Consider the following 26245-nt stretch of genomic DNA (forward strand, 5'->3'; position numbering starts at 1 on the left):
TTCCTTGTTAGGCTGTCGAGGAACTCGACAAGGCAAGTTTCTCCATTCCCGTCGAGGAAATAGAGAACTTGTTCTCTTTTTGGCTCGTCGAGTTTCTCGACAGTTTCCTCGACGAAAATGTACACACGACTGGTTTCCTCGGCAAAAAAATATCTCCCAGCAAGTTTCTTGTTGGTTTTTGCTGAGAAACTCAGTCGTGTGTACAAGGCCTAAAGCGCCTGAAAGAAGCTGCATCTGCAATCCCAATGTGAAAGCCCACAGCTGCGCTGGCAGGGCGTCAAAATAAGTCCTGCAAGCAGCTTCTTTGCAGCACTTTCGGAGCGTTAAGTACACCGCTCGTAAAGCGAAATTGCCATTGAGGGAGCTTTTTTAACGCCAAAGCGCCTGAAAAACGCCCCAGTTGGTTGTAGAATTAAAGCTGACAATGCAAAGTATTGCTGCCAGGTAGTAATAAATCAAAACAAAAAAGTATATTAATATATATAGTGTATAAATATATATATATATATATATATATATATATATATATATATATATATATATATATATATATATATATATATATATATATATATATATATATATATATATATATATATAAAAATGATAAATACAATACATTTTTATTTCATGAATAAGTTTTAAAATAATTTAATATGCTCCTGCATTCATAAGATTATTAGGAATCAATAAAGTACTTTTACTCATCAAACCTAAATCATTCTCAGTGCTACCATGATTATGTACAGACCTTGAATAACCCCTGTCAGAAGAGCATAGATAGAGAGCCCCATACAATACATTCTTTAAACACTCCTAGATTGTAAAAAAAAACTCAAAAAGGCCGTAAAGGTTTATATTTGAGGCATGTAGTATAAAATAAGGAACAGGGGTAACCCTATCAGCAGTGGGTGGAAAAAACCGCAGGCACAGCAGAATGCAGTATTGTAACCCACATGTAAACAGCCACTATGGGGGTAGGTGTACAAACCACCCCTAACAAACTGCAACATAGAGAGTCAGAGCCAATTCACACCTACAGTATCTCACAAAAGTAAGTACACCCCTCACATTTTTGTAACTATTTTATTATATCTTTTTATGTGACAACACTGAAGAAATTACACTTTTCTACAATGTTGTGTAGTGAGTGTACAGCTTGTATAACAGTGTAAATTTGCTGTCCCCTCAAAATAACTCAACACATCATTAATGTCTAAACCACTGGCAATGAAAGTGAGTACACCCCGAAGTGAAAATGTCAGGGACTCCGTAACCGATTCGTGCTTCCGCGCCACGCACGAGCACGCGCGCCTCTGCATTCCAGCGTGGATCTTTGCTACGGCGCGGGCGCGCGCACCCGAACCCACCAATCAGGGCGCAACCCGGCCTATTTAAACCAGCACCACACTCATGGTGGTTGCTGGTTTGTTGTCAGCTTTACCTACTTGGAGAAACCTTTGAAGAAACCTGAACCTTGACCTGTTTGACCCGGATTTGGACTTTGACTACTCTCTGCCTTCTCCTGCACTTGACCCCTAGCTTGTTTATTGGATCCGCTGCCGTCTCTATCCCTTTTGACCACTGGCTTGCTGATTTGGACTTTCTGCCTTCCGGAACCCCTGACCACTTGGCTTGTTTCCTGGACCTGCTGTTTTGACCCGAACGGGCTCCCAGCCCCGTGGACTCTGTTTGCACCTGCATCTCTGCTTCATCTGCCACAGCTTCCCTGGTGTCTTCGAATCACATCTCCAGTGACTTCCATCAAGCCACCTTCTGCTGCTGGTAGCCGGTGCCTCTTTGTGCCCCTCCTCGCTGTCTCCACCTCCAGGGGGTGAGGTGCACAGAGTCGCAAAGGTAGCCGCCCTCGGCATCTCGGTTTCGGTGAGTACTTACCTAAACGTTTCTGACAGAAAATTTCCAAATTGGGCCCAAAGTATCAATATTTTGTGTGGCCACCATAATTTTCCAGCACTGCCTTAACCCTCTTGGTCATGGAGTCCACCAGAGCTTCACAGGTTGTCACTGGAGTCCTCTTCCACTCCTCCATGACAATATCACGGAGCTGGTGGATGTTAGAGACCTTGCGCTCCTCCACCTTCCGTTTGTGGATGCCCCACAGATGTTCAATAGGGTTTAGGTTTGGAGACATGCATGGCCAGTCCATCGCCTTTACCCTCAGCTTCTTTAGCAAGGCAGTGGTCGTCTTAAAGGTGTGTTGGGGGTTGTTATCATGTTGGAATACTGCCCTGCCGCCCAGTCTCCGAAGGGAGGGGATCTTGCTCTGCTTCAGTATTTCAGAGTACATGTCTTTGTACTCCTGGTTGCCGCCTCATCAGACCACATTACATGGTTCCAGTAATCCATGTCCTTAGTCTGCTTGTCTTCAGCAAACTGTAGGCTTTCTTGTGCATCATCATTAGAGGAGGCTTCCTTCTGGGACTTTCACATTGGAGTGAGAGGAGAGGCGTTTTCAAGGCGCTTTGCGGGCACTATTTTTAGCGCTATAGCCTCTGCAAAGTGCCTCGGTGTGAAAGCAGCCTTACATTGGAGAGCCTACCCCTCTGTCTTATAATGTACAAGGAGGAACTCATTCATTCATTATTTTCACATGGAGGAACTACTTATATTCATTAGTTCCAGATCAGCAGATCCAAAAGATTTGTGGGATCGTTTGTAACCCTTCCTCGCAAATTCCTCCTTGTATATTTCAGCCCCTACCTGTTCCTGCAGTTATCTGTAGATTAACACTTTCACCCCCTTTATAACGTACATCTGTATATCCACCCCTTCATCTCCATTTTTCCATTACTTGTGATCTTTAAGAGAGAAGATCACCGCTCAAGGTAGTTCTATTGTAGGGTCGTTTCAAAAAGAGTTTATACACTCATACAGCTTAACCCCCAAGATATTCACACACTTTTTGGCATATATGGCCAATGTGGCAATCTAGAAATAGCATTTCACCACACGTGTATTCGTGTTTATATTTATTTCATCACTTTATTCTTCTATATTCACGATCTATTTAACCTGTTGCCACATCTATACTGGCATATATTGTCTTGTTAAGAGGTTTGACAGTATTTATTCTCACTATGTTTATTTTACTCATATATGCTTAGTCTAAATAATATTTATGTGGATCACATCTGTTTTTTGGCACCTTGGATTTTTGTTCAACAACATTTCACATTTGTTTTTTGTTTTTTTCTTTTTATGTTCCCTTGGATATGTATAGGCAGTCTGTGATCTGATATTGACTTCTGGTGTGCCCAATGATTGCGGACAACCCTCAGCCAATTATTCAATCAGGTCACACACTAGCCTCTGATCTCTATATATACTGAACAGTTTCAATGCATGTTAGCCATGAATAAGCACTGAAGCCAGTGCGAAACGTCGGTATTCTCCTGTTCCTATTGCTGTGATCTGCTGTGTTCTTGCTGTTGATTTGAATAAAGACAACCTGTTTGGTTTGGAGTGCGGCTGTCCATCTCTCATCTTTTTACCAATACTTGTGATCTTTACATGAACCCCTTCACCTCCTCATCCCCCCCATATATGACCTGTACATTAATGTATCTAGTGCACCATTACCAAGCTCCATGTTTTACCCCATCAATACCAACACATTTTTTTTTCGTTTTCAAAAGAATTGCAGCAAAAAAAAAGAAGCAATTACCTTGTTGTGTCCCCTTTCCAAAAAAAGATAATTTTGGATGTTTTCGTACTGTCCTGGCATTTTTATGTGATGCTTTTTATGACATAAATTTTGAAATTTTGGTCAAAATTCAAAAATGTTGGTCTTTTTCTTTTCTATAGTAAAATTAAAAAAAAAACTCAGGGCCAGATCCACAAAGAAGTTACGCTGGCGTATCTATTGATACGCCGCGTAACTTCTAATTTGCTCCGGCGTATCTTTGTTTTGTATCCACAAAACAAGATACGCCTGAAGCTGTGCTAGATCCAACTGGCGTACGTCTTAGTACGCCGTCGGATCTAAAGTGCATATTTACGCTGGCCGCTAGGTGGCGTTTCCGTCGATTTCCACGTCGAGTATGCAAATTAGCTAAATACGGCGATCCACGAACGTACGTCCTGGCCGGCGCAACGAAGTTTCCGTAAGGCTTTTTTCGGCGTATTGTTACCCCTGCCATATGAGGCGTATCCTATGTTAAGTATGGCCGTCGTTTCCGCGTCGAATTTTTAATTTTTTACGTCGTTTGCGTAAGTCGTTCACGAATAGGGCTTTGCGTAGAATGACGTTCACGTCGTAAGCATTGGCTTGTTGCGGGTTAATTTTGAGCATGCGCACTGGGATACCCCCACGGACAGCGCATTAAAAGCCGTTAAAAAAAAACGTCATTTACGTCGGGTCACGACAAATTTACATAAAACACGCCCCCATCACATCCATTTGAATTGCGCGCCCTTACGCCGCCAAAGTTACACTACGCCGCTGTAACTTAGGGCGCAAATTCTTTGAGGATAAGGAAAATACGCTGTAAGTTACGGCGGCGTAGTGTAACAATGCGCCAGGCTACGTGGATCTGGCCCTCAGTGGTTAATAAATGCCACCAAAAGAAAACGGTCTGTTTAAAAAAGATGTACAATTCATTTGGATACAGTGTTGCACGATAGAGTAATTGTCAGTCAAACTATCACAACCCGGTCTGGTAAAGAAGGGGTATTACTTGCTAAAGTGGTTTAAAAGACCTTGAGGTCAATTTACTAAAGACAAAAGAACGGTGCACTTTGCAAGTGCAGTTGCTCCAGAGCTTAGTAAATTAGGCAAATCTTCACTTTGCAACGAATACCCAATCACATGCAAGGATGAGAAAAGTCAGCAGAGCTTCCCCTCATTTTGGATAAAATGCCCTTGCAGAGTGCACAGTCTATTTGCCTTTAGTAAATCAACCACCTTGTCAGGTTCCTGCAGTAGAAGATTTATTTTAATTCCCTCTCTGGTGGCTCACGCCTTCACTCCATTCCAATGCTACAGAGACAATTCTGGGCAGGGGCAGATGACTGTCTCTCGCCATGCTGTGAGTCCAATCAAACCCCCTAAATCACTGCTGGGTTCTGTAGAGGCTTGGCGGTCAGAAGGCAGAGCCACAGCACAAAGCAGGGGGCACATATATACCAAAACTTTATCTAAAGTGTCTAAGGTAGATGGGAGACAAAGGCTGTCATAGAGGTGAGTTTAATACCTCCGCTATTAAAAAGGGCATGCCATCTTTTTTTTTAGAGAGAGAAGTACCATGGTCTTTTTAATGTCTAAGTTCATCTGTGTTCTCCTATTCTCACTATATACCTTTTTCCTGGGCCAGTTGATAACCTCCCATGGCTTCCAATACTACCTCTATGCTTATGACACCCAGTCCCATCTCTTCACTCCTCAACTCAATCCCTCAATCTCCTCACATATCACAAACATACTGAGCGAAATATCAGTATGGATGTCACACCACTTCCTCAAACTCAATCTTTCTAAAATGGAGCTTGTAATATGTCCTCCTCCTTGATCCCCTCCCCATGACTTCACCATTGAGATCAACGACACAACCATTGGTTCCTCCACACATACCAAGGTGCTGGGTGAAATCCTGGACTCTGGCCTCTCCTTCACCCCCACATCCAATCACTGGCTAAATCTTGCTGCCTTAACCTCCGCAACATTTCTAGAATTAGCCTCTTATTAAAGTGGAGGTTCACCCGAAAAGTAAATTTTTAACATTAGATTGATGCTCATTTTGTTAAGGGGAATCAGCTAGTTTTTTTAAAATCGAAGCAGTACTTTCCGTTTAAGAGAGCGATCTTCTCCGCCGCTTCCGGGTATGGGCTGCGGGACTGGGCGTTCCTATTTGATTGACAGGCTTCCGAAGGTCGCATACATCGCGTCACGATTTTCCGAAAGTAGCCGAACGTCGGTGCGCAGGCGCCGTATAGAGCCGCACCGACGTTCGGCTTCTTTTGGCTACTCGTGACGCGATGTATGCGACCGTCGGAAGCCTGTCAATCAAATAGGAACGCCCAGTCCCGAAGACCATACCCGGAAGCGGCGGAGAAGATCGCTCTCTAAAACGGTAAGTACGGCTTTGATTTAAAAAAAACTACCCGATTCCCCTTGACAAAATGAGCATCAATCTAATGTTAAAAAAATAAATTCGGGTGAACTCCCACTTTAACTATTGACACTACAAAACAATGTGTTCACTCCTTGGTTATTTCCCACCTTGACTACTGTAAGGCCCCGTACACACTCGGCAGAATTCAGCCAGAAACTCGATCGGAGCTGGATTCTGCCGAGAAACTCGGTCGTGTGTACACTTTTCAGCGAGGAAGCCGACGAGGATCTCGTCGGGCCAAATAGAGAACATGTTCTCTATTTCCTCGTTGTTCAATGAGGAAAGTTGGCCCGCCGAGATCCTCGGCGGCTTCAACACAGAACTCGACGAGGAACTCGATGTGTTTGGCATGTCGAGTTCCTCGGACGTGTGTACGGGGCCCCACTCTCTCCTCACTGGCCTACCTTTACACACGCTATCCCCCTTCACTCTATTTGAATGCTGCTGCTAGACTAATACACCTTGCTCACCGATCTGTGACTGCTGTTCCTCTCTGCCAACACTTTCACTGGCTTACCCTATCCCCACTGTATACAATTTGAAATACTAACCACAACATACAAAGCCATCCACAACATTGTCCCCAGCTATATCAACAACCTCTTCTGCAGATATCGCCCAAGTCGTTCTCGCCGCTCCTCCCAAGACCACCTGCTCTCTAGCTCCCTTGTTACCTTCCCCCATGCTCGCCTTCCTGACTTCTCCGGAACCTCTCCCATCCTCTGGAAATCCCTGCCGCAGTATGTCTGGTCAGCCCCCACCCTGTCTTATTTAGGGAAGCCTACCCCACCTCCACCTAAGAACTGTACCAGATTCACCTCCATCAGATCATGCCCACAGCTGTTACCTTTTGTATCACCTCCCACTCCCTTTAGATTGTAAGCGCCATGAGCAGGGCCCTCCTATTCCTGCTGTATTAAACTGTATTGTAATTGTACTGTCCCCCCCCTCTACATTGTAAAGCACTGCGCAAACTGTTGTCGCTGTATAAATCCTGTATAATAATAATGTTTTCTACCTGTAGTGAATTAAAGGTGCATTCTTCATTTCCTGGATGCCACTCTATTCATATACCACCACAATAAGGAATATTTCACATACCAGGTGATCTAAGCAATTAAAAGATATCATGTATACTGTATGTCTGAACAAAGTGCAAAAGGATGCATAAAGATAGTGGAAGCATCAGTTTTTTTTATTACTGTGGTGCAAAGGTAGAAGCCTGCTTTAAACAGGTGGTGTGTGGCTGTTGCTTGTCCCTACATGACTTTCACACGCCGCCAAAGAGCACATTTATAGCTAATAGAATACACATTTGGTCCTAGTCTACATAGTCTTATTGCAACACTGTTCTTCATCTCTGTTATAACAGCAGATAAAAACACAATCCCTCTGTATTTCCAGTATCCCTGTGTTCAGGATAAAAGTTGTATGGAAAAAATTATATATAATGTGTTTCACTCAAGGTGAAAAGAATCTTTCAGCCTTGCCGGATGCTCACCATCTTTCTCATTGCTTTTTTGGCCCCTTTGTCTTCTCAAATGACCCATTATAAGAATTATTCATAATCTAGCACTTAAAACGGTTCTTCAGTCAGGTTTAAATTAATTAAAAGTCAGCAGCTACAAATACTGCAACTGCTGACTTTTGATAAAGGGACCCTCACCTTTAACCAGGGATCCAGTGCCATCCTCACTTGGGGCAGTTCTTCACTGGTCTTCGGGTCCCCAGTGCTGGCATGTTTAGTGTGGACAGCCGACTGTGAAGCCTCGTACACACGACTGAGGAACTCGACGGGCGAAACACATCGTTTTCCTCGTCGAGTTCCTTGTCAGGCTGTCGAGGAACTCGACAAGCCAATTTTCTCCATTCCCGTCAAGGAAATAGAGAACATGCTCTCTTTTTGGCTCGTCGCATTTCTCGACAGTTTCCTCTAAGAAAATGTACACACGACCGGTTTCCTCGGCAAAAAAATATCTCCCAGCAAGTTTCTTGCTGGTTTTTGCCGAGAAACTCGGTCGTGTGTACGAGGCCTAACTCCTTGCAGATTCACAGCTGGCTTTGTGCTGTGCAAGACGGGCTGCACTGTGTGAATGGTCCCGCAGCCTCCTGGGACTTGTGACATGGCGGAGGGGGGTAGAAGAACTTCCAGTGGAATCACCTAGGCGCTTCCAGCAGAAGTGAATGCAGATACCTGAGCAAATTAAGGGAAAAGAGTTCCAAAAGATGAAAAGATAGGGGTGAAGGAGGACTTAAAGCTGAACTTTCCCTTTAGGGAGAATTTTTGCTTTAACTGGTTGCCGACCAGCCGCCGTCGTTTTACGGCGGCAGGTCGGCTCCCCTGCGCGAGAGCTCGTAGCTATACGTCGGCTCTCGCGCAGGCTCTCGCCCCCGACTCCCGTGCACGTGCCCCGCGGGCGCGATCGCCGCCGGGCACACGCGATCGCTTGTTACAGAGCGGGGACCGGGAGCTGTCAGGGAGAGAAATGCTGATCTTCTGTTCATACAATGTATGAACAGAAGGTCAGTCATTTCCCCATGCAAGTCCACCCCCCCTACAGTTAGAACACACCCAGGGACATACTTAACCCCTTCCCTGCCCCCTAGTGTTAACCCCTTCCCTGCCAGTGGCATTTTTATAGTAATCCAATGCATTTTTATAGCACTGATCGCTATAAAAATGCCAATGGTCCCAAAAATGTGTCAAAAGTGTCCGAAGTGTCCGCCATAATGTTGCCACCATTACTAGTAAAAAAAAATATTAATAATAATTCCATAAAAATACCCCCTATTTTGTAAACGCTATAACTTTTGCGCAAACCAATCAATAGAACGCTTATTGCGATTTTTTTTTTTTTTTTACGAAAAATATGTAGAAGAATACGTATCGGCCTAAACTGAGGAAAAAAAACATTTTATATATATTTTTGGTGGATATTTATTATAGCAAAAAGTAAAAAATATTATTTTTTTTCAAAATTGTCGCTCTATTTTTGTTTATAGCACAAGAACTAAAAAATACAGAGGTGATCAAATACCACCAAAAGAAATCTCTATTTGTGGGGAAAAAAGGACACCAATTTTGTTTGGGAGCCACGTCGCACGACCGCGCAATTGTCAGTTAAAGCGACACAGTGCCGAATCGCAAAAAGTGCTCTGGTCTTTGACCAGCAATGTGGTCCTGGGGTTAAGTAGTTAAAGCAAACCTTTACTAAAACAGAGCTATCAAACTTTGAATGGAGAAGAGTAATAAAAGGGACAAATCATGTATGTTTCCTGGAGCCTCTGGCTTTCTTCAGTACTAGACACATGTGAAGACTGAGGCCCCGTACACACGTCCGAGAAACTCGACGAGCAAAACACATCGTTTTGCTTGTCGAGTTCCTTGTGAAGCCGCCGAGGATCTCGGCGAGCCAAGTTTCCTCATTGACTAACGAGGAAATAGAGAACATGTTCTCTATTTGGCCCGACGAGATCCTCGTCGGTTTCCTCGGCCAAAAGCGTACACATGACCGGGTTTCTCGGCAGAATACGGCTCCGATCAAATTTCTGGCTGAATTCTGCCGAGAAACTTGGTCGTGTGTACGGGGCCTTAAGGCCGTGTAACACAAGTGATCCCAGCCCACATCACCAATAACAAGATCACCAAGTGACCACTTACCTGTTTCTATGGTTGGCTCCCTCACTAGCCAAGAGAGCGAAAAGTCAGCCCCTTGCTACCACCTTTCTAGTTGAAGATTTTTGGTAGTGTTCCCGACCAGCAAGGGAGCTATTCTATAGAGACAGATGGGGCATTGGTACTGCCACTGATACGAAACATTATACATTCCACTGAAATCAATGATGTGGCAATAGTCCTCCTACCAACACCAATGATGAGGCATTAGTCCTCCTACCGACACCAATGATGAGGCATTAGTCCTCCTACCAACACCAATGATGAGGCATTAGTCCTTCTACCGACACCAATGATGAGGCACTATTCCTCCCACTGACACCAACAATGGAGCATAATTCCTTCTGCTGATATAAACGATGGGGAAACATTCTTCCCACTAATACAAATGAATTTTGTTTACAACTAGTAGGCACTATCCCAACTGCTTTTAAAATTGAAATAACACTTGAAAATGCACTTAAGGCAGGGCTCGACAAATCCCGGGCGCCAGGTTGCCATGGCGACTAGAAATAGGGTGCTGGCGACTTGGCTTGGAAGGGGGGCAAAAAAAAAAAAGCTGGCTCCATCTGGTGGTGAGCTGTTGGTATTACAAGTTATTACCACCAGATGTGTGAGATGGCGCCATCTGGTGGTGGCCGTTGGTATTACAAGTTAAGCATTACAAGTTAAACAGCAATTCTAATGTAATTTTTCACTATTTTTCACTATTTTCACTGCCATCTTCTTCCCTCTAATTATAACCCCCAAACATTTATATATATTTTTTATCTTAACACCCTAGAGAATAAAATGGCGATCTTTGCAATACTTTCTGTCATGCCATATTTGCGCAGCGATCTTACAAGCGCACTTTTTTGGGAAAAAATTACACTTTTTTTAATTAAAAAAATAAAACAGTCAAGTTATCCCCATTTTTTTTAATATTATGAAAGATAATGTTACGCCGAGTAAATTCATACCCAACATGTCACGCTTTAAAATTGCGTTGTGGAATGCCGACAAACTTTTACCCTTTAAAATCTTCATAGGCGACGTTTAAAAAAATCTACAGGTTGCATGTTTTGAGTTACAGAGGAGGTCTAGGGCTAGAATTATTGCTCTCGCTCTACCAATCGCGGCGATACCTCACATGTGTGGTTTAAACACCGTTTACATATGCGGGCGCTGCTCACGTATGTGTTCGCTCCTGCATGCAAGCTCGTCGGGACGGGGCGCGTTTTCTGGCTCCTAACTTTTTTAGCTGGCTCCTAGATTCCAAGCAAATTTGTCAACCCCTGACTTAAGGTAATCACTAGCCGTGTGAACAGGCAGGAATCATTGGTGGAGCCAACAACCTATTGTTGCTCTCCATGGGCTTGGCATCTGCTACTATCCACATACAGCTGTCAATCCCAGCTGCAGGCATCAGTAGATTCTTGCCACTGGGATTTGCAGCATGGCAAAACACCTGTGTGAACAGAGCCTTATAAATAGAGATATGAATTGCTGGGTTTCCCCTACTAATGAATCACTATCAAGAAATTGACAGTTTGACTTGGGCTGCAGAAATGCTCGAAGCAGATTGGTTGGTTTATAGAGGTTGGGGCAAATGATGTAATAGAACTTGACATGGCGGCATTGTGGAAAAGCTTACAAATCGCCATGCACTGTGTAGTAAGATTATGTCCTTATGCAGGGTATCGCATTGTTGCCAACCATTTTTTTTTTTTCATGCTAAAGAGTTATAGAGAACATTTTAAAGACACATATCTGTAACAGCAGATAAAGCCCTATGCAAGTACAAGTCAAATCTCACTATATGAACTTGTACCAAATACATATATATTTTTCTTAATACTTTGTGGCATATTTTATTTTATTAAAATGTTTTAAAACAAAGCAATAAAATAAATATGCTTTGACAACATAGACATGCAACAAATTGTCAGAATATATTATGGACAAAGGCATAAAAGAACTGGGAGCTTACCAAATCACTTGTTCAGTTCCTAAAATGTCACAAAGACACCCCGATATTTATGTTCCCAGCTTAGGCAGGCCATACATGGTTCGAATCTTGTCCGGTTCAGCAGGACCAGCCGAGATTTGAACCGTGTATGGGCAGGCTGAATGTACTAAGTTGATTGATCATTCAACTTGGGTACAACCAGCATGCCGGGTTTTACCTGCGATTATCACTAGCAGCTGCTATGGCCACTAGCAATAATCACTATCTTCTCCCGGCGGGGACGGCTTCCCCCACCCACCCACTGGGAGAAGACAGTGGCCCAGCAGGAGGACTTCCAGCATCAACAGTGTCTGTGTTGATGGGGGAATCAAGCAAATTTCCTTCCTGCAAGCGTAGTTGCAGGAAAGAGATTCGCTCCGTGTTTGGGCGGCCTTAGGACATGTTTTTTTTTTTTTTTTTTAATCCAATCACCGTGTAATGTGTAAATGTTGATTGTCTAAAGCAGGGGTCTCCAAACATTCTAAACAAAGGGCCGGTTTATTGTCCTTCAGACTCTTGGAGGGCCGGACTTTGGCCAGCCGGAGTGAACATTTTCCTGGCATCAGTGGGAGTAAACATCCGGTATTAGGGGGAGGAATAGTGCCCCATTGCTGGTATCATAGGGAGGAATAGTGCCCCATTGGTGGTGTCAGAATAGTGTCTCGTATCATTGGGAGGGATAGTGCTCCAAGGGCCAGATAAAGGCAAGCAAAGGGCCGCAGTTTGGAGATCACTGGTCTAAAGCATAGTATATACTGCTATTTTTTTCCCCTTAAAGCGGATGTGCCATGGGAACAAAATATTAAAAGTCAGCAGCTACAAATACTGCAGCTGCTGACTTTTAATATTAGGACACTTACCTGTCCTGGAGTCCAGCGCCGATCGCAGCAGAGCACGAGCGATCGCTCGTCACTCTGCTGCTCCCCCCGCCATCCACGCTGAGGGAACCAGGAAGTGAAGCGCTGCGGCTTCACTGCCCGGTTCCCTACGGCGCATGCGCGAGTCGCGCTGCGCCCGCCGATTGGCTCACACGCTGTGTGCTGGGAGCCGAGTGTTCCCAGCACACAACGGGCGACAGACGGGATGTGACGGAATGCCCGTCTTTCGCCCGTATCGTGTGGCCGGAAGTGGGTGCAAATACCTGTCTTTAGACAGGTGTCTGCACCCCCCTCCCCCCTGAAAGGTGTCAAATGTGACACCGGAGGGGGGGAGGGTTCCGATCAGCGGGACTCCACTTTAGGGTGGAGGACCGCTTTAAACATGATGGGTTGAAGGTAAAAAAAACTGACTGCTTAAGTCAGATCTGCTGTACTAACAATCCAATGTTAGTACAGTGATCTCCCATGCTGTTATAATGTGTTTAGGCAGGAGGGGACCCCTTCGCCAGAGCACTCTTTTGGTCGAGAGCAATGACTGGGAGCCGGTCAGCAGACCTTTTCTGGTCATGCCCCTTTCGACAGAAGGAGGCCAAATGGCCAGCTTCTGTTGGACCGGCTGTCATACACAAGGGCCGAATGTCAGCCGGTTTCTATTAAACCGACCGATGCCGTCCGACATTCAGCCCGTGTGTACAGGCTTAAGAGTAGGTTGGTAGGTGTAAAAAATGTGATGTCATCCTGTCCTAGTGACATAACCCACTGTTGGTGTCGTTAGGCCCCATTGGCATTAACGATTAGGTGTGGGAGAACCAACAGGGGTGATTAGCTGCAGGTAGAAGTCCCATTGAAAGCATAAAGAGGCTAAAGGGCTGTACATGTGGGCTGAACATCGGGCGGCTTTGGCCGTTTCAAAAGAAACCAGCCGACATTCAGTATGTGTGTATGGCAGCTGATTCCGGATGTTTGGCCAGCTTTTGTCGAAGGGGCATGACCAAAAAAGGTCTGCCGATCGGCATTCGATCAGCCCTCTCAGTCGATGGCTAAGAGCGCTGAACAGTGTGTTCTCGCCCGCTGGGTTTAAAAAATAAAAAACTTAAAGGGGTTGTAAAGGAAACATTTTTTTTTCATAATAAGCATCCTTTACCTGCAGACATTCCTCTTTTCACTTCCTCATTGTTCGTTTTTGCTCAGAAGTTGCTCTATTTCTTCTCTGTTCTGTTCACTTCTTGTTCGTCTGATTTTACTGACCACCGTGATGGGAGGCTTTACTGCGGTGGTCAGTAACGTGCTCACCCTCCTGGGAACTAAATCTGTGCGGCAGGACGCTCTCTACGTGTTAGAGACTTCAAGGAGGTGTGAATTACTGGGCGTGCCGCAATGCATACTGGGAAATGTAGTTCTTACATGAACGAGCGATGCAAACCAGGAAGTGAATGAGAGAACAGAAACTAGAATGCCGGAGGTGATATAGATGAAGGAATTTAATAGGTATTTACTCGTTTTTTAACAGAATCATTACACTATTCTGTCTGTCTACCTTGCAGACATTGGGCTAGATTCACATAGGTTATCGGATCTTTAGATCCGCGTTACCTATCTGATTTAAGATCCGCCACCGCAAGTTTTTGAGGCAAGTGGTTAATTCACAAAGCACTTACCTCAAAACTTGCGGCGGCGTATCGTAAATCCCCCGGCGGAATTCAAATTCCGCGGCTAGGGGCAGTGTACTATTTAAATCAGGCGCGTCCCCGCGCCGATTGAACTGCGCATACGCCGCCGGCTAAATTTCATAGCGTGCATTGGTCCAAATGACGTCGCTAGGACGTCATTGGTTTCAGGGTGAGCGTAACTTGCGTCCAGCTCTTTTGTGAATCGACTTACGCAAACGACGTAAAAATTCAAAACTCGGCGCGGGAACGACGGCCATACTTAACATTGGCTGTGCCTCATAGTCCCAGGGGTAACTATACGCCGGAAAAAAACGAACGCAAACGACGTAAAAAAAAAGCGCCGGGCGGTCGTTCGTTTCTGAATCGGCGTAACTCCTCATTTGCATATTTGTCGCGTAAAAAAAACGAAACGCCACCTAGCGGCCAGCCTGGAATTGCAGGCTAAGATCCGACGGTGTAACACAGTTACACCTGTCGGATCTTAGGAATATCTATGCGTAACTGATTCTCTGAATCAGTCGCATAGATACGACCGGCAGAACTCAGAGATACGACGGCGTATCTGGAGATACACAGTCGTATCTCTTTGAGAATCTGGCCCATTAATTTTATGCAAAATTTTTTGTCCCAATTTTAACTACTTCCCGACCGCGCACCGCCGTTCTACGTCGGCAAGGTGGCTGTCCTAGGCGAGAGCACGTAGTATAACGTCCTCTCTTCTAGCCGCCACTAGGGGGCGTGTGCGCGCCGCCCGCTCACCCCCGACTCCCGTGCGTGTGCCCGGCGGGCTCGATCGCCGCCGGGCACCCGCGATTGCTCGTTACAGAGCGGGGACCGGGAGCTGTGTGTGTAAACACACAGCTCTCGGTCCTGTCAGCGGGGGAAATGCTGATCTTCTGTTCATACAATGTATGAACAGAGGATCAGTGTTTCCCCTAGTGAGGCCACCCCCCCCACAGTAAGAACACACCCAGGGAACATACTTAACCCCTTCCCCGCCCCCTAGTGTTAACCCCTTCACTGCCAGTGGCATTTTTATAGTAATCCAATGCATTTTTATAGCACTGATCGCTATAAAAATGCCAATGTGTCCGAAGTGTCCGCCATAATGTCGCAGTACCGAAAAAAAATCGCTGATCGCCGCCATTACTAGTAAAAAAATATATTAATAAAAATGCCATAAAAATACCCCCTATTTAGTAAATGCTATAACTTTTGCGCAAACCAATCAATAAACGCTTATTGCGATTTTTTTTTAACGAAAAATAGGTAGAAGAATATGTATCGGCCTAAACTGAGGAAAAAAAATGTTTTTTTTATATATTTTTGGGGGATATTTATTACACCAAAAAGTAAAAAATATTATTTTTTTTCAAAATTGTCGCTCTATTTTTGTTTATAGCGCAAAAAATAAAAACCGCAGAGGTGATCAAATACCACAAAAAGAAAGCTCTATTTGTGGGAAAAAAAGGACGCCAATTTTGTTTGGGAGCCACGTCGCACGACCGCGCAATTGTCAGTTAAAACGGCGCAGTCCCGAATCGCAAAAAGTACTCTGGTCTTTGGGCAGCAATATGGTCCGGGGGGTAAGTGGTTAAAAGGTCATGTAGCTATTTGGACGCACCATCCTTTCTGTGGGCATCTTTAGAGGTGGAAAAGTAATGGTGGTGATTTCTGGTTGGTTGTTATGAGCTACTGAACCCTAGCGGCTTCATGTCAGAAAGTGTTGTCTCTCACTCATGACAACTAGATTCCCCCTTCTTCGCTCTGACAGTAAGAATCTGGTTTAGTGGGGGTAACAAAGAAACTTTTCCTCCCAATCCTTCCCATTTGATCCGCAGTTACTGGAATAAGCCCTTCTCTGCTCCTGCTTCTACAAAAGCCTGGCGTGAAAATCCAATTTTTTTCCCTCAAATAAGGGATAAAAGGGTCCTAGTTGCCCTGGCAACAGATTTATTTATTAGAGGATAGGAGTAAAATGAGCTAATATACCACATACCTGCACATCGACAAACTCCTATTTCAGCTTTAGTTGACAATTAAGTCCTGGACAGCTACAGCCAGGGGTTAATGTTACTCATTAGGAGAACTGGGTCATTACGGGGAAATCAAACTACTTACTGGAGGCTGGAGAAAATGCAAAATTCAGCATCTCAACTAGCGAGATTTTTATGTTAATTAACCTTCCTTCCCTCGAATTTTATATATACATAAATATATCCGTCTATACATGCAGGGCCGCACATCAGTTAATTAAAAAAAAAGAGAGAGAAGTTTACTTGTCTCTTGTTGTTTTTTTTATTTATTTTTTCACCAGTCTTTGAAATGGTTTCATTATTTCATAGCAAATGCTTGTGTCTATATGATGAGCAAAACGGGTATTAAAATTAAGAAGAGGCACATCATGGAAATCAGTTTGATCACAGGGGAACGTGCAAATAAAGCTGAGGGAATGGAAATAAATAAGCTTTGCTAATACCTCACCTAAGGAGTGCAATCTAAGCCCGGCAGAGGCAGAGAATTTCGAGGTGTTTTGTGTGCATGTGTGTTTATACACGACTTGACCTTCACCGACTGAAAGTTTTTCAAGAACTTTGGAGGAACTTTTTGTTGTTTGTTTTTTATTATCCTGCTCTAAAGGTGACTTTTTCGTAACTTTTAATTACGGCAGTGAGCGTTGAAGGATATGTTCAAGAGCAACTAAAGTCATTTTGTATGCTGGTAAATATTGCCACCTGAATGCTACTACCAAATTAGAAGACCTGAAACACATTGCTTAAAGGGGTTGTAAAGGTTTGATTTTTATTTTCTTAATGGGTTCCTTTAAGCTAGTGCATTGTTGGTTCACTTACCTTTTCCTTCGATTTCCCTTCTAAATGTTTTTTTTTCTTTGTCTGAATTTCTCACTTCCTGTTTTTCCTCAGTTAGCTTGCCCCCATCATCCGACCTGTTCTGGCTGGGGGTTAATCAGCGTTCTCACCCCCTTCCGACGCTATGTGGACACAGCGGGCCAGATTCACCAAAGAGATGCGACAGCGTATCTCCTGATACGCCGTCGTATCTCTGTGATCCGCCCGTCCTAACTATGCGGCTGATTCATAGAATCAGTTACGCATAGCTAGCCCTAAGATCCGACAGGTGTAATTGAATTACAATGTCGGATCTTAAGGATGCAATTCTAGGCCGGCCACTAGGCGGCGAGGCCATTGCGGCCAGCGTAGAATATGCAAATTAATACTTACGGCGAACCCCCGAACGGCCCAATGATCTAAATGTACGTTGTTTCTGTTGCGTACGCGTAAAATTAGGGCTTAGCCCTAGTTGTCCTAAGCCATGTTAAGTATGGCCGTCGTTCCCGCGACGAAATTTAAAAAAACAACGTTGTTTGCGTAAGACGTCCGTGAATGGCGCTGGACGCCATTTACGTTAACGTCTAAGCAAATGACGTCGGTGCGCCGTCATTTAGCGCAATGCGCGTCGGGTAATTTACCCGACGGAGCATGCGCAGTACGCTTGGCACGGGAACGCGCCTAATTTAAATGGCATTTACGATACACCGCCGCAAGTTTAGAGGTACGTTTTCTGAGAATCAGGCACTTACGCTGTAAACCTGCGGCGGTGTAACGTAAATCACATACATTACGCTGCCAAGGAGCAACGTAATTGTATGTGAATCTGGCCCAGCATCTCCCCGCAGGGATGTAGTCCCAAGGGAGGGGGCGAGCACGCTGACTAACCCTCAGCCAGAAACAGGAAGTGAGAAATTCAGACAAAGAAAAAATAACATTTAGAAGGTAAATCGAAGGAAAAGGTAAGTGAACCAACAATGCACTAGCTTAAACAAAGACAAAGAAAAACAAAATTTAGAAGGGAAATCAAAGAAAAAGGTAAGTGAACCAACAATGCATGCAGTCAATCAGGTAACGGGTCTCACAAAGCACTTCCTGATTGGCTGGTAGGAGGGTTAGAGTTAAAATGGCGAATATTCATTCGCTATTGTAACACACCTGGGTTCGCATTCTCTGCCACCTGAGCCCACCCTATTTTGAAGCCTATTAGAGCCTTTGCTTCAAAAAAAGAAAAACACCCCCCTCTCCATTGGAATCCATGCATCCGGCATCCTGAAAGGGGTCGGACGCATGGATGGGGGGGGGCCGCCCCTGGCTGTACCCATAATATGCTTTGATTGCTGTGCCACAAGCAAGAGTCTCACAAACATGTATAAACCTCAGCACAATAAGGTTAAAACAAATAAAATGCTTCCATTACATATGCTTTTATGCACAATGAAAAAAGAGCTAACACTTTCTCAGAGCCCACCTAAAATAAGAACTGCAATTAAAATTAAAATACTCAGGGATTGCTTAGCAACAAATCCTCCCCATCTCCAACCCATGGGATAAATCATCTTCTTGCCCAAATACCGCCTTCCAGTATACACCACCCCCTTTCTCAAGCCCCCCCCTACCCAGAACAAATTCTCCCCCACCCCCCTCAAATCCATCCTCCTAACACAAACCGTTCCTAAAATTCCAGAACCAGCACAAATGCTCTTCACTTCCCCCCAAAATCCCCTTCCAGAACATTTTTTTCCCTCCCCCTTAAAGCGGAGTTTCAGGCATTTTTTTTCTGCAGTGCAAATACCTTTTTTGTCTTGTAAATTCTCCGCTTTCGCAGTACTTTGCCGCGGCGAGGTATGTTATATCTGCCCGCCTGCCCATTGGCTCCTGGGATATGAGTGTCATCAATCCCAAGAGTTAATGGGCATCCATCGCTTGTAACATCGCCGTGCTTTGTACTATATGCGCATGCACGAAATCCAGAGGTGCATTCTGGGTAGCCAGCAGCGCCGTATCCCAGAAGGAGATACCAGTGGGCTTCAGATGCCCACACTAAAGATGGGAGTAGCAAAGTAAGTTTGAAAAAAATAAACATTTATAAAACCTACATTAACTACTAATCCCATTTGGTATAGCATAAGTGGCAAACAACACCTTTAAAAAAAAGTCTGGAACTCTTCTTTAGTCACTCCTCCCAGCATAAATTATCTTACCTCCAAATCCCCTCTTCCCAGTACACATATATCCTTCCACCACAAATCCTGTTACCTCCATATTTTTGCATCCCCCTTACAAATCCCTCCTTCCTCCCTGAACATTTAGACCTCAAATACACAATAGAATGCCTGGAGATTTTTTCCCCCCACACTGTTCTTCCTGTTGTGTCTTGTGACATGGATGAGACTAGGAGCAGCTTCCGTCAGCTCTAAGGTCTTTTGCTAGCGATCACAGTGATCATGGTGGCACCCAGGACATACTACAGAAGATGAGAGGCATGTGTCCTGGGTACCCAACCTTAGCCACGCCCCAGCCAGCTTTACAGTCTTCCACCAAAAACTACCATCAAGAGATGCCAACATATAAAATAAAAAACACTGAAAATATCTTTTGCGTACAATTGCCCTTTAAAATACAGTTCTGCAGTTATCTTCTTTCCTTAAATTTGGAGACTGATCTCCCCACCTCTGGTCACATCTGTCTAACAAGGATTGTATTCACTCTCATTTCTTTGAACTAGAACTGGAAGCAACTCTCCAGTTATAGTAAAAGCTACAAAGTGGATATTGCACATCTATGCTTATTATTCCTTAAAACTGCGTTTAAAACTCTTTTTCCTTTTAACTTCTCTGAAACTGCAAACAGTAGCCGAGAGCAACACAAACCAAGTGCCTGGGTGTCCACTGCGGATCTGAGCGCAGTTATTACCTGGAGAGGAATATCCTGTGAACATGGAAACAAGCCTTATAAGATCTGGGCAGTAGCTGAGATGGCCATGTGAACTCTGACAGACACTATGGGAAACCTTAATTGTGTAATGATCAAAAGAAAATGGCTCCCAGCAACAGAACACTTAGAACCCTCTCCACAGTCTTTCGGAGCATAGCCAGGGCTACAGGGCAAAGCTTTAAATGTTTCTGCAATACCTCCAGCCCCTAAAACCAAAATATGATATCCTTAGAACAAAACCTCATGTCTCTGGTGGGTTTTACTAAGTAAACATGTTTTCTTCTTTGTTTTTGAGGGAGCATGATAAAGACCCGGAGACCTTCTTTAAAGTCCTGAGGAAACTTAAAGAGATGAAGCTGCCCTTCTCTGTGTCGGTGCTCGGGGAAATGTTTACTGATGTTCCAGGTATCTTCTTTTTTTTTTTTTAATGATTGTTTTTCTACAGTTTAACACTATATATTTTTTTCTAAATGTGGTTTTCTACTGTTTTGCAAATTCATAGAATGTACAGGCTCCCTGAGGTAACTGGCAAAAGATTTCTCCATTTTGAAATATTTCATTCTTCAGTTTGACGCACATTATGAAAACCGTGTTTCTGAGGCTCTCCAATGCCCCCCCACCTCTGGCCACATGCGGTATTGCATGCTATTAAAGTCAATGTGGAACAAATTATTTTCGTTTCCATTGACTTCAATGGGGAAACTTGCTTTGATATGCGAGTACTTTGGATTACGAGTATTCTCCTGGAGCGGATTATGCTCATAATCCGAAGGTTCCACTGTATATTATAGTGAGGCCTTCCCAATATGCTTTTTACTAACACTAGACAATGTGCAGCTGATAAATAAGCAGTCTAAGTGCCACATTCTTTATTTGATTTCAGCCCCATATTTTCCTTATAGAGCCTTGACTTTGTTCAGCAGTTTTTTTTTGTGTTGGTGACCATCTGCAAATTCTCAAGAACAAACAGGAGCTAGAATCCCTACAATACCTGAGCCTTTACTGCTGGGACCCCCATGGATTCCCCAATTGTCCTAAAACAAAGCAAGAGTGTGGGATTTCCTTTGTCAGTGCTGGGAATGTCTTTAAAAGCTTCAGGTAAAACATGAGCCTATGACCGGTCCTAATCTAACTTGGCTTGCTCGCTGTCTTGCCTCCATTTCCTTCAGTTATGTGAGCCAATGGGAGATGAGGTAAAGTATAATGAATTGATCTTCAATGTCCAGGTTCCTTAGTGTTTTGTGCAGATTCGGTCTAATTTCATTGAGCCCCCTTTTATTTCCTTTAAATGGCCACTGTGGATGATTGATCACTTGTCCACTCTTTGCTTGACTGTTGACCTGCAGATCTGAAAGGAATGTGCTCTGCTTGATTTGATACGCTTTCTCACAGTTTTGTCCCCTCTCTGTCAATAATCCTGGCACTATATATCTGGTCTCTGTGGCTGGAATCTGTGGTTCTCCAACACTCTGCTGGGTTCAGCAGGTTGCCTCAACCTGACCTGGAGAGAAGGAGCCTTTCAACTTTTTTTTATTTTTTATGTTTTGTTAGTCTCTTGGGTTTTAAAACACAATTCTAAGCAATGTGTAAAATCACTCAGCTATTGTTATCCAGATTATATAGCAGCTGTGCTAGTCAGATTGTCTTTTACATTTTCCTAAGGCCTCATTCACACTATGGGCCGTTTGGGTCCGTCTGTCACGGACCTGAACGGCCGCTCCATGCATCGCTATGGAGCGTCGGATGTCAGCGGAGACATGTCCGCTGACATCCGACCCGATCCGCTTAAAACAGACGTATGGGGGCCACGTCCCCATCCGTCCATGCGGATCGGATCGGGTAAGATCTGATGAAAACGGACATGCTGTCCATTTTCATCAGATCGCTCCATAGGAGGACAGCGGTGCCCGACAAGCCCCTCCCCGCTCAGTGAGCAGAGAGGAGCTTGTCATCCGTCGGTTCAGCGGAGATCTGCGGACTGATCTCCCGCTGAGCTGACGGGAGCAGGCAGACTCCGTAGCGACAGAGTCCGCCTGTGTGAATGAGGCCTAAGGGCTCTTTCACACGGGAGGCCTGTTCAGGTCCGCCTGACAGTTTTTTTTGCGGACCTGAACGGGCGCTCCGTGCTCCTCTATGGAGCCGCGGATGACAGCGGTGAAATGCCCCGCTGACATCCGACCCGCCAAAGTGTGACGGAGGAAAAACCTACTTTTCCATCCGTCTGGCGGATCGGATCGGGTGAACACGGACAGACGGTCCATGTTCATCCGATTCCCCCCATAGGGGAGAGCGGAGAAAAGACAGGGCGGTCCTTGCACAGTGTGCGGGGACCGCCCTGTCATCCGCTGGCTCAGAGGGGATCAACAGAGCGATCCCCGCTGAGCAATCGGAGGTGCACGGGGCGGATCATTACTGATCCTCCCCGTGTGAAAGGGGCCTAAATCATTATCTGAAATTAATGCAGGTTCATCAGTCTTCTTTCATTACCATGAACTTCCTCCATCTGTGTGGTGCTGCATCACCTTGCTACATGATCCTGTGCTTACCCCTCTTTCTAGCTCCAGTGAAACTTTTATAACTTTTTTAAAGTTTTAGAGTCCATGCACACTGGGCTTAAAAAACAATGCTTCTACAGGAGTTTTGCATTTTTTTCTTCTCTTGTCTGTAGAAGCAGCTTAAAGCGGTGGTTCACCCATAAAAACGACTTTCCCCTATTACACTGCCCCCCCGCATTACAATACGATTATGCCTTTAATTTTTTTTTTGCTGCTGTACATACCTGGGTACAGCTATTCACCCTAAAAAACGAGCTCCCCCCGTCGCGTAAGCAGCGTCACGATTGGCGGAAGGAGCCGAACGGCGAGTCGGCGCTATACTGCGCCTGCGCATCGCCGTTCGGCTCCTTTCGCCAGTCGTGACGCGGCTTACGCGACGGGGGGGAGCTCATTTTTTAGTCAAAACGTCAATCACCGCCATGTTAGGAACGCCCACTCCCGCGGGACTCGCAACCCGGAGGACACGGGTGAATAGCTGTACCCGGGTATGTACAGCAGCAAAAAAAAAAATTAAAGGCATAATCGTATTGTAATGCGGGGGGGGCAGTGTAATAGGGGAAAGTGGTTTTTATGGGTGAACCACCGCTTTAATGTTATCCTATGTGTCCATGAGGCATATTTGAAAACTAGATTTTAGAGGCAGAAACAAAGTGCATTTTTGAGAAAAGTTTTCAAGCACAACAAATTCTAAATGCAGCGTTTAGGAGCGTTTCAAGTTTTTAAATGTAAATTGATTATAATGAAAAATGAGCAGTGGGGAATGTTTTTTTTTTTTGGGAGGGGGGGTTGGGGACACTTATAAAGCAAATGCTTATAGACTCTCCTAAACTTGTGTGCAATACAAGCTACTTTTAGGCTTGGATCACACTGCCGTGACCTCATAGTCGTTCGACTTATGGTGCGACATCGCCAGGTGACTTGAGTACTACTTTGGTGTGACTTGATGTGACTTAAGCGACTTTTGGGCATGCCTGCGCAATCTTCCTGTAATGTCAGAGCCAAATCACTTTAATATAGATTAGGATCCGACTTGGAGGCAACTTTCATTAAGTCTATGGGCACAAGTCGGATAGAAGTGGCCTTGAAGTATTACAGGAACCTTTTCTAAAGTCAGAGCGACTTCAGTAGTGCTGATTATGGCTGGGCTTACACTATTGCGAATTGGATGTGGGTTTGTGACTGGCTCTCAATTGAGAAGGTACACACATCTCCAGTGCGGCTTCGGAGCGAATTGCACAAGAGTCCTGTGTGTCTTCTGGTCCGTTTCAGGTCCAAATTCAGCCAACATTTTTTACCAAAATCAGACCTGAAACTGTGAACAGGGACCCACCGGACCTCGGCTGTGAGACGCTCTATACGAAACACAGCCTTAGACAGCTCTCATTGACTAACATGAGATTTCACATCATGCAACTTGGGGTCTCACAAGTCAGTTACAGTGGGGATCGAAAGTTTGGACACCCCAGGTAAAAATTTGTATTAATGTGCATAACGAAGCCAAGGAAAGATGGAAAAATCTCCAAAAGGCATCAAATTACAGATTAGACATTCTTATAATATGTCAAAAAAAGTTTGATTTTATTTCCATCATTTACACTTTCAAAATTACAGAAAACAAAAAAATGGCGTCTGCAAAAGTTTGGGCACCCTGCAGAGTTAATATCTTGTACTGCCCCCTTTGGCAAGTATCACAGCTTGTAAACGCTTTTTTTAGCCAGCAAGAGTCTTTCAATTCTTGTTTGAGGTATCTTTGCCCATTCTTCCTCACAAAAGTCTTCCAGTTCTTTGAGATTTCTGGGCTGTCTGTCACGTACTGCTCTTTTAAGGTCTATCCACAGATTTTCAATTATGTTGAGGTCAGGAGATTGTGAAGGCCATGGCAAAACCTTCAGTTTACGCCTCTTGATGTAATCCCCCGTGAATTTTGAGGTGTGTTTAGGATCATTATCCATTTGTAGAAGCCATCCTCTCTTTAACTTCAGCTTTTTCACAGATGGCATTAAGTTACCATCCAAAATTTGCTGACATTTTATTGAATCCATTTTTCCTTCTACTCGTGAAATGTTCCCTGTGCCACTGCCTGCAATACAACCCCAAAGCATGATTGATCCACCACCATGCTTATCAGTTGGACAGAGGTTCTTTTCATTAAATTCTGTGCCCTTTCTTCTCCAAACTTACCTTTGCTCATTCCGGCCAAAAAGTTATATTTTAACCTCATCGGTCCACAGAACTTGTTTCCAAAATGCATCAGGCTTGTCTATATGTTCATTTGCAAAGTTCAAACGCTGATTTTTGTGGTGAGGACGTAGAAGAGGTTTTCTTCTGATGACTCTTCCATGAAGACCATATTTGTACAGGTATCTCTTTATAGTGGAATAGTGTACCACAACTCCAGTGTCTGCCAGATCTTTCTGGAGGGATCGTGCAGTCAAACGTGGGTTTTGAATTGCTTTTCTCACAATCCTGCGAGCTGTTCTGTCTGATATTTTTCTTAGTCGCCCAGATCTTGCTTTAACTTCCACTGTTGCTGATGACTGCCATTTCTTAATTACATTCCGAACAGAGGATATTGACATCTGGAAACACTTTGCTATCTTCTTATAGCCTTCTCCAGCTTTATGAGCGTCAACTATTTTCAGTTTCAGTTTTCTAGACAACTGCTTAGAAGAACCCATGGTGCTGATTGTTGGGGCAAGGTCAGATGAGTCTGGGCATTTAAAACCTTTGAGATTGACATCACCTGGTCTTCCCAGACGATGATTGAGAACAATCCATGACACCAGCAGGTCTCAGCTTTGCAAAGGGGGCAGTGCATGCTATAAATTCTGCAGGGTGCCCAAACTTTTGCAGACGCCATTTTTTTTGTTTTCTGTAATTTTGAAAGTGTAAATGATGGAAATAAAATCTAACTTTTTTTTAACATATTATAAGAATGTCTAATCTGTAATTTGATGCCTTTTGGAGATTTTTCCATCCTTCCTTGGCTTCGTTATGCACATTAATACAAATTTTTACCTGGGGTGCCCAAACTTTCGATCCCCACTGTATATTATGTACATTTAGGAAAGTATCCAGGCCTTTCTTAAAGCAATCTACTGAGCTGGCCAGAACCACCTCTGAAGGGAGTCTATTCCACATTTTCACAGCTCTTACTGTGAAGAAACCATTCCGTATTTGGAGTTGAAATCTCTTTTCCTCTAGACGTAATGAACGATATTCTATTTGTTGGTGTGAAGGTCATCCGTAAAACATCTCTTGAACATTATCACGCATGAGCGGAACTAATAGTTGACCCCATTTGTAAGTGAGACGTCAACACTACATATGAAATCAATTTCTCTTTTAGGCCTTGTACACACGACTGAACATGTCCGCTGAAACTGGTTCGGCGGACCAGTTTCCGCGGACATGTTCAGTCGTCTGTACGGCCGACCAGACAATTTTCCGTCGGATCGGACAGGTTTCCAGCGGACAAATGTTTCTTAGCATGCTAAGAAACATGTCCGCTGGAAGCCTGTCCGTCGGACATGTTCGGTTGTCTGTACGATTTACCGGA

The 26245-nt window shown here is 44.3% G+C and overlaps 1 protein-coding gene across 3 annotated transcripts in view; it reads left to right on the forward strand.

The window, feature by feature from the left end:
- GTDC1 (glycosyltransferase like domain containing 1) overlaps positions 1-26245 on the forward strand; it is a 351630-nt gene that overhangs the window by 215859 nt on the left and 109526 nt on the right. For all 3 annotated transcript variants that reach the window (XM_040358037.1, XM_040358035.1, XM_040358034.1), the window contains exon 6: positions 20427-20536. In XM_040358037.1, coding sequence (XP_040213971.1) covers positions 20427-20536 — 110 coding nt within the window. The remainder of the gene's footprint in view (positions 1-20426; positions 20537-26245) is intronic.

Source organism: Rana temporaria, chromosome 6 (genome assembly GCF_905171775.1).
Source record: "Rana temporaria chromosome 6, aRanTem1.1, whole genome shotgun sequence".
Taxonomy (NCBI): Eukaryota; Metazoa; Chordata; class Amphibia; order Anura; family Ranidae; genus Rana; species Rana temporaria.